Here is a 9869-nt window from a genome sequence, read left to right as displayed (position 1 = left end):
GTTAGCACTATATTTTTTGTTACATGTTCATAATGATTATTATAGCTGTAAACATCGATCATAGAAGCCCACAAATGGAGAACAGATTTCACAATGCAGCACCTTCTTTGAAGAAATCCGAGTACATTCAGGCTTAGTGCGCTGGTTGGTGACATTCGTAAGACGTGTGCAATACGCTCAGTGCGCTTCTCCTGCAACCTCATAAGATTTCAACACCCCTAGCGCCGTATGCTAGGACAGTCCTTGTATCAGAGGCATGTGTTGGACTGAGCACATGGTGAGGAGAAATAGTCAACTGCATCTCTCAAAATGAAATTGAAGATGCGTTTTACCGCAATGCAACAAAGTGCCCCAAAAGGACAATTGTAAGAAAGCCAGCTCCACTCGTCCTCTGACTGGCGTCGCTAGTGTCGACAGGGCTAAGTCTAAAGCACTCCTGACGTATTCTGTTCAATGCTCGAGCGCACTTGGTTTGTGTGTCTTGGGTGCCACAAGCGCAGTCGAGGATCCTGTGGGCTCTCTCCATTCGCACAAGAATGCGAACACTGTTGCGACATCGCGTCGAGCACTGTTGCGCGACACCTTCAAGCACCTCGTGGCAGAAGCGGCGGTAGTAGTCCCACGCCACCGAGCACACAGGGTCTGACACACACTCCCTGGTAATGCGCGAACACTGCGGTCTCACTGAGGACTGCACAGAAGAAGACGCTGGCGACGTCTGTATGATGGCGGGGCCACCACGTATCTGTAGGTTCGTGTTGTTCGTGGGGCATGGTCTCTGCCACCAGCAAGGAGCAAGCCTTGAAAGGAGTGCCCGGCAGAAGTCTTCCGCACCGCAGTCGCAACCGACGTACGTGTAGCCTTCCTCTGTGCTTGCGAGGGAGATGAGGGACTGGCGGCAGTGGATCGAGCAACGACCCGGTGTGCGACCCGCCAGCTCCCGCTTGCAGTCCAGACGGTGACCGTGGAAGGCCATTCCGCAGGTGAGCCGGCCGATGCAGTCTTGTTCGGCCTCGTGGCATGTTATGCGACGTTTCGGCGAAGCGAGGAACACCGTCCCATCACTGATACCGCAGTCCCCACCACACAGAAAAGCATCAAAAACACTCGCGATGAGTACTGATATCAAGCAGAAACGATGAGTGCCTCGCTTGAACACCCCGAGTAGCGTGGTCATGGCGAAGACGTTATGCCAGCTTCATTAGTTGACTGCTGTTTCTCGCGAGTAATTAGGCTGTGGGTGGGGATTCTTTTCAGCACGTTAGTTTACACTTCCAGGTGGTGCTATCACGAATATTTGAAATGTTATCTAGGACCAAACATGAAGATCACAATTGCCAAGATAAGATAAAAACATACAAGATGAATGCAGTTTGGTTGTTCTCGACCAAGCGCCGCCAACACAAATACAATAAACCCAGCCTTTCCTCTATCTTGGTTCACACATTGCCTACACCGGACGCTGAACTATACACATTCCGTGCTTGGGGCCACAGTTGCTTCCATTAGTAATCTGTTATACCCGCCATTTTAGTTGGAAACTGTGTGAAAGGAGATAAAGCAAAGAAAAGTGTCCTGGTTACAAAATACTGAACTTAAATTTAATGCTTTTGATTTTTCCGTGACGCTAGGCAAGAGGGTACGGCTGGGTTTAAGTGCAAGGGAAGCGCCACGGAAAACTATCAGTGGAGTACTGGACGCTGTACTTTGCGTTTTTGTAAAGCCCGGCACAGTTATGTCTTTTGTAATTTACACCATTGACTTGATGTATGATCAGAAACATGATCTTCACACCAGTGAAAACGGATATTATCTGCAAGAAGTACCTCCGTCAAGTGAATACGCCCGCCCATTGAGTAAATTTTTTTGCCCTGGCTTTTAGTTGCTGATTGAAATGATTTATGTAAACTTGATGCTTTGTCGACGTAACATTCTGACTGTACCTCCATACAAAAATTTGTACAATTCTGGCGGCTCATCTATACCCAGTGAAGATTGGTTGGTCCTTTGCAGGACAATAACATATTAAAATGTCGCCATTATGTTTGCATGGCACGAAAGCAGATAATTTGCAACTACTTCAGTCGGTGCCATTGCTGTTGTCTTTGTTTACGTCCTCCTGTACAAATAGAAATAGAAACGCTGAAACACCTCATATGCTGACATGGTAAAATCTTGTTATATCTCTAAACTGTCCTTTCAGCGCTTTAGTCAGCATTGCTTGGGGCGATATCTAAAATTTTGCATGTATTCGTTACCGAGTTAAAGCAAGGGTATTAAATTAAACCGGCAATTCGTTGCACTCGGTGAAATAAACTGCACGAGGCAAATTGGTGCACCGACAGGCCGAAGGAATCAAGCGAGGGAGAAAAAAATGTGTGATTTTCTGTGACCTTTTGTACGCGTGATTGTACGGACGAACTTCATACACTACGTTTTTCACCTAAGGGTGAGCAATAAAAAATATATCGCAGCACACTCTAGCATGAAGGTTTGTAGCCGAAAGTTGCCTAAAATACGTTAGGTGACCAAAAAGTCAGATTTCCGCCAAAAAGTTGCACTCGTTTGGTTTACACGATGCGTCCCCGTTGAAGGCCTACTTAGACCACAATGCTGTCCCCGAACGACTGGCCTAGAGCACGTTACACAGGGACCCAATGCAAATCCAAATTTCCCCCACGAAGGCAGTCACTTGCACAATGCTCGTCAGTCACTGTCGCAAAGTTGGGCATACAGACGGCTCACCCTGCACTGCAAGTCTCGGTGAATACAAGCAGAAGTCGCAGAAAAGAGTCAGCAGAGACGGCGGCACGATCAATGTCGACCGGAGCGAAACTTCGCAAAGCGCAATGTAAGTCCCATCCCAGGGAAAACGAGGGGCTTCGGCGCCCCGCTCCCGTCGGAAGCTCTGGCGCACTGAATGCGAGCGGCGCTTTAGTCGGCAAGCCAGCTCCCGCCGCCGTCTGGGGAGAAGACGTGGAGGACCCTGAGGGGAGGGAAGGAAGGAAGAGGAAAAAAAGAGGAAGCGCAGGGATGCAGACGGCGGCTTCGTGCCAAGGGGGAGGCTAAAGAGGATGATTGAAAAATCGTTTGGATTGCCCGGAAGCAGAAAAGGTGGTGGAGCGCTGCGTAGAAGGTTTAAGCCAACGTAATTAGAATGTTGCACTTGTCGGCGCCGCCTTGACGACGTTATTGCTACGAGCAGGCTGACATGCAAAGGAAGGACAGGGCCGGAAGGCACTCGCTGCACCCTCCTAACTGGCTGGAAAAGTGTTTATTATTGAATGCCTCGTGTGGGCGATGCGGAAAAGAAAAAAAAAAAAAGCAATGGTTCAGATTCGCATGCGGGGAGGGAGGTTGCCTTTTGCAGACTGGAGGTATTTGATGCAAAGCATTGCTTACTTAACAATCAATATGTTAAACTACGAGAGCTTGCGGTGAAAACCAAACAATGAAGTTCCTTTTATTTCGTAACGGAAGGAAAAAAAAAACGTCCGCCTGCAAGAAGGCTTGATGGAGCTTTAAAAAGAATTTTGAACCGACTGGTTAACGTCACCGATAAAGGATAATTGATTGCGTTAGAATTTACTTATCCGGACATTAACGGGCAACGAATTGTTTTTCAGTATTCGTTTTAGCAAAGTAATCCTCCCTAAAAGAAAACAAAATGAAGAAAGCGCACACTAACGCGTAACGCTTTAAAGGGACGCAAGTTATTTGTAAATTATGCGTGGTTACTAGCGCAAATTGTATTCCGGAGTCCATAGGCCATGTTTCGACCACTCTGGATGCGTTTACGCGAATGTATTTAGCAGAAAAATCAATTCGAAAATGCTGTTTTCCTCTTTGCATCCTCGCCCATTTTCTGTGGCGTTTTCCTGCGCCGTCAGGAAAAAAATGACTTAGCTTGACTGTGCTACTGCATGGCTCGCAGACCTTCCGACAGAGTCAGTCGATTTTGATTGATTGATTGATTGTAGGGTTTAACGCGCCGACGCAACGCAGGTGATGAGGCGCGCCGTAGTGGAGGGCTCCGGATTAATTTTGACCACCTGAGGATCTTTATCGTGCGCCGAAATCTCGTACACACGGGCGTTTTTGCTTTTCGCCTCCATCAGAAAAGCGGCCGCCGCGGCCGGGAATCGAACCCGCGACCTCGTGCTCAGCAGCGCAACGCCTTAGCCACTGAGCCACAGCGGCGTGTCCGACAGAGTCAGTCGGCCCAGCGTTTAGTCCGCCAGCCGCCAGTCGCAATTCGCTCGATCAGTTGAAACTAAGCCACAACACGTTTGTGAATGGAAGAATGTGCCTTTCTTTAGTTTGTTAGTATGTACACTGTATCAAGCTCCAAGAACAGGTCGCTCCACACAAGCGCTGCCCAAGTGCAGATGCAGCGCTTCGCTGACCGGTACGCTAGTACGAAAAACCAAGGCCAATTGAAGGCGGGAGAAGAGTCAGCGAAGTCAATATAGGTACTAAGGAAATAAAATGAACGGACACTTTTAGCGTACAGCGTAAAAAGCACTTTTTTGCGCTCGGTGATCAAGCACAGCGGTCAGCAGCACGACTACACATCTGCGAACGCTTTTCCGTATAAGAAATGCAATTGCTAGACGTGAGATATTGTGGAAATTTGGGAAACGCTTACTGCACGAGCGCTAGGCAACAGATAGTCATCTCAGCTGCTTGAAATGCTAAAACTAAATAACAATGTAAACTGTTTATACATTATATACCTTATATTTCCAACACTGACAGTGTTGGATTGTGGAGGAGTGGTCTCGAGCCGTATGTGTGTTATTTTGCAAGTCGCAAGTTCGAATACCCGATGGTACCTTTTTTAACACGAAAGTGTTTTGTTCCCGGATTCACGAAGATTTCCCTTACGTCATATCCGTGACGGAAGTGACGCCAGTACAACGAACCTAGCGGACTGTAAAGGGTGCACCCCTGCACACAAGGGTATTCTTGCGGGGAAGCAACCTTCAGTACTAACGAGTACGTTATACTTTGGGTTGTTCGTTTCGGGTTTTATATTTTAACACAAAAGTGTTTTTTGCCTTGATACACCAAGATTTCCCTGACGTCCTATCCGTCACGGAAATGACGCCAGTATACCTTTGCCGAAGCGAGCCGGCAGCAGGACGTCGCTCGCCAAGCACACCCACAAAACCGCCGCCTTCCCGCAAACCATGCTCAGCCGCAGAATTTGCTGCACAGTTCCCTTTCGTGTTTTACCGATTCCTATGACACAGGAATCAACGACAGTGTTTTTTTCTTTTTGTAAGTTGATTTCGTTTTTGGCCGATGTTATCTATACTGAATTCACCATTTTTGGGCCGTAACGTTCATCAGACCACGAGCCAGTTCGCAGAACGCGCGCAGACTGACACTGATGCGCTACGAGTCCTCGCTGTTCGTGCTGTTGCCATAAGTACCGACTGCTTACGGGTAGGGGGCACAGGCAAGAATCAGCAGATCCTTGGCCTGGTGCGAACCCGATTATTACGATACAGGCATGAGACAGACAAACTCCAAAAATGTGAGAAAAGTGCATCGAAGTCTGGCGTCTGGGGTGGCGTGTAGGGCGTTTTTACACTGCGTACACCTCAGCTAGCGATTGCTGCGAGTCGAAGCCGCCCTGGTAGGCTTATCTGAGGCATTTTACAGCCGACAACACGACAAAAGCGCGGTATGGCGATTATTGAGTTATCGAGAATGCCGATCTAACAATAACGTCGGATGCTAAGCATGTTGTTTTACAGAAGCGAAACCGAAACTTGTTTGAATGCTAATCTTGGACATAGTCCAATCACGTAACACCTTTGTCTGATGTCACTGCTGTTAGTTGGTGCGGCCGCCACAAACCGCGCAGGGTAGCTTTTGTTCTTTCAGGCTTTATAAAATGAATACCACCTTATCGCCCGGATAAACGATGAAAAGTTTGTTCCTTTGGGCCAGTGTACGCAGTGCAAGCAAAAACGGGAGCTTGAGAATATCACTTCAGTGTCCTTTTAAAGTAGAGAAGCTGTACGCGACCTCTACGACCATCACTACGGTGTAATTCCACGATTGCAGCCGATTTGCTTCTTCGCTGCCGCAACGACATTTACTCCATCATTGCTGCTATAAGTGGGAGCTTGCTTCATTTTTTTTGGAAATGATAAATATAAGACACCAACCTGAAGGGGCGTACGCTATGACGTGCCTTTCTCCTTTCGAGGCAATGTTGCCTGGATTACGGCGAACGCTTGAGTTTTTTTGGCCAATATTGGCCAATATCCCAAAGTGGGTATGACAAATGTCCGCCGGGGACGCTGGGCATTTGCCGCGAGGCACGCACACATGAACGCTTCGCATTTTCTTTGTCTTTTCAACGGCCGGGAGGTCGCCGCAATCGTGACCAATCTCCCTAAATGGGTATGCTTGGCTTGAAAAACGCCCCCAGTCGACGCTTGGTGGTCGTCGCGAGGCACGCGCATGCGAGCGCTAGGCATTTTCTCAGTCTTGTTAACTGCCCGGCGGTCGTCGTGAGGCCCGCGCTCACGTCTGCGCGCTCGGCAATGTCTTTGTACTTTTAACTGCGGACACGAAAATTTACGATTTTTCGAACAGCATCGCGGTTAAAAGAATACGCTGCGTCTGTAGCGCACCTCTTTGTGACTCTTATAGATAATTTATTTTTATTTCACAACCCAGGACTTGACTTTGACCAGGACCATGACTTGACCAGGACTTTCACAACCCAGGGGGGTCTTTTTGTGTCAATAAAGTTTACCAACAACAACAACTTTAATTGGAATGTGCTGACCACGTGCAAAATAAGGGAACAGACCAAGTGCCGCGACGTCTCGGTGATACGGGGGTGTTCTATTTTCAAAATGGGGATATGAGAAAGAAGAAGCAGCTCGAAATAGTGCTGCTCACGCGAATACGGGCACCGATGAGGACGAGCTCAGCGGTGTAGGGATGATAATTATGCAAAAAGTTTCAACTTCTTTCCCGGCCACAAGAAAGCCGTTGTCTGTCCGCGTGGGTTAGATGGCTGGTTGTGGTTTGTGGGAAAGGAAATGAAAGGAAGTGCACTGGGAATATTTTTGATCTTGGCAGGGAGCTGACCTGCATACAACCCAGTGCAGGGAAAAGGAAGTAGATGGGGAGTGAAAGAATAAAGTAAATAGAGAGGGAGAGAAAGGTAAAAATCAAGTATAAAGAATTAGATGGGACTATTAGTGCGGGCACATCAGTGAGACATGGCAGTCCGGGCTACAGCCGCTGCGTGAGGCCGGTAGTCACCAGGTAGAGGAGCCGATGGACGAAGTCCGTGTTTCATCCGGTGAGGCATTCATAAGGGGAGACTGCCACGGGCGCCGTCTTTTAAACACACGCAGAGAATGTCGGCGCAGTCGAGGCAGCCAGGCTGAAATTCGAAGCCCGTCTTCGATGGTCGTGCCTGCGGTGTAAGTTCACGTGTTTTTACTGCGGCCTGAAAACACTGTCTTGAAGGCTCCCGCTATTTTCTCATACTAAGTACTTTGAAATCTGAACTGTATTAACGACGATGGTCTTTCTTGGGCTACCTAAATGCAGAAATTTTGGTCTGTCTCTCGGTCTGTCTGTCTGTCTGTGACTCGATTCAGCCACCCGGAAAAAGAGAAGCGAAGTCTGCGAAAGAATCATATATAGTCACAGCCAAAACCAAACGTATAAGTCCGGTTCATATGAAACTCTATGGTCCGGTTGATATGTTCATGCTTACTTGTCAGCATTGTCGAACAAGAAGACATTGCGCAAATATAAGTCAGAAAATTAATACACAAGAGATATTTGCAGTGTTTCTTTCTTTCTTTATTTTCTTTCTTTATTTATACTGTCAACCCTCACTTGAGGGTCATTACAGAGAGGGAAGCATACGATATGGAAAGTAAATACAGACATTGATACTTTCAGCTACTTGGAACAATAACATAATAGCCTATTTATTGCTCGGCGAAGTAAACATCAAGAGCACATGCAAATTTCTTAACGTCAGAACTTTCAACAATATGTCGCGGCAATTTGTTCCATGCATCTACAACATCAGGAAAAAAAGATTTGCGAAAGACGTCCGTGCGAGCACCGAAGGGGCGAAATGCCGCGTCATGATTGATCCGGCTGCTGACCTTATTCGGGGTATGTACGTAAATTCTTCTATCTGTTTTTATTTGAACTTGCAATATCTGAAAAAATACTTTTAGGCGCTGCTTTTGTCGTCTAGTTTCTAGAGATTCCAAACCGGTTAGTTTTAATATCTCGGTAACCGAATCCGTCCTTTTATACTTCGAACACATAAATCGTGCGGAAAGTCTCTGAATTCGTTCCAGATTACCTATTTAATCCTTTTGGTGGGGGCTCCAGGCAGCACAAGCATATTCTATAACAGGGCGCACAAATGTTTTATATGCAAGTAGATTGACGTCTTTCGTAGCATTCGGTAATTTAGCACACAAGAAACGCAGTTTTCTGTAAGAGGCACAGCATATCTTCTCGACATGTGTACGCCATTTCAAGTCATTCCTAATATGCACTCCCAAATATTTAAATGCACACACCTGCGGTAAATAATTAGGTCCAATGCTGTAGGTATATGGTAGAACGTGTTTCTTGTTAGTTATGTGCGTATATGTTGTTTTAGAATAATTTATTTTTATCTACCATTTATCGCACCATGTTTGAAAATAATCGAGAGAATCATACATTTCATTTTGGTCATTTGCACACGTCACTGGGGCATAGATTAAACAAACATCAGCAAACAATTTAATTTTTACAGGAGTGTTAACAATGTCAACATCATTTATATAGACCAAGAACAGCAATGGGCCCCACACGGAACCTTGTGGCACACCGAAAAAACATCAAGTGATTCAGACTCAAACCCATCAATTCGCACCAACTGCTTGCGGTTCGTTAAGTATGCCTAAATCCACTTTAGGATATTTTTGTTTACGCTTGTTTGTTTGAGCTTGAAGAGCAATTTATGGTGCGAGACCTTATCGAAGGCTTTTGCAATGTCTATGCATATCACCTCGACTTGTTCCTTGTTATCTACAGCAGCGGTAAAATCGTGGAGAGTTTCAACCAGTTGGGATGGTGTGGAAAGCCCTTGCCTGAACCCGTGCTGCTGCCTACATATTAGCCCATTTGTCTCCAAGAACATAACCATGTTTTTGGCAATGACATGTTCAAAAACCTTACAGCAAACACACGTCAGAGACACTGACATGTAGTTGGTAAAAAGCATCCTATCACCACCTATAAAGAAATTCATAGGAGCTTGATTTTTAGGAAATGAAACGCTACATCTACTGCTGAAAAAAATTCACACTGTCGCCTGCGGTCGCCCGCACCGCTATAGCTTCTGGCAGCATTTTAGGAAATCAAGCGGCAGCAGTTACGAAAGGTTCCACTAGATAGGTTGCACGTTCTGCACGTTCTGCCACCACCTTATGTGCTGACGGGTGACTTCAATGCGCATCACCCGGCTCGGGGCAGCCGAAGCACATCATCTCGGGGAAACCGCCTTCTAAACGTCGCTACCAACGCTGGATTGCGCTTCTCAAACACGGGCAGCGCTACATTTGTCCGTGGAAAAACGTCGAGGGCCTTGGATGTGACGCTGCCATCTACATCCCTGCTGTTATCTGCGTCGTGGTTTGCTGACGTAGAAAGCTTTGGGAGTGACCATTTGCCCACATATACAACCATCAAGGGAATCTGTGGAGGTCCACAAAAACTCAGGGTGCACGGCACAAATTGGCAGAAGCTCAGAGATTTTTTGGAGGAAAGCAGTGCCACTCTTAACACGCACGAGAAGTCTGCTGACGCTG

The 9869-nt window shown here is 46.8% G+C and overlaps 1 protein-coding gene across 1 annotated transcript; it reads right to left on the bottom strand.

Annotated features, from left to right (window-relative positions):
- Positions 1-328: 328 nt before the first annotated feature.
- Positions 329-1817, bottom strand: LOC144148509 (uncharacterized). Its single transcript, XM_077680031.1, has one exon. It carries the CDS (start codon positions 1175-1177, stop codon positions 329-331), a length of 849 nt encoding a protein of 282 aa, XP_077536157.1. The 5' UTR covers positions 1178-1817.
- Between the last annotated feature and the right edge of the window lie 8052 nt (positions 1818-9869).

The sequence above is a fragment of the Haemaphysalis longicornis genome, unplaced genomic scaffold, assembly GCF_048455015.1.
Source record: "Haemaphysalis longicornis isolate Haplotype H1 unplaced genomic scaffold, Haemaphysalis longicornis Haplotype H1 scaffold_8, whole genome shotgun sequence".
NCBI classification, from domain to species: Eukaryota; Metazoa; Arthropoda; class Arachnida; order Ixodida; family Ixodidae; genus Haemaphysalis; species Haemaphysalis longicornis.
Note: the sequence above shows the minus strand (reverse complement) of the source record. Positions and strands in the feature narration are given on the sequence as shown.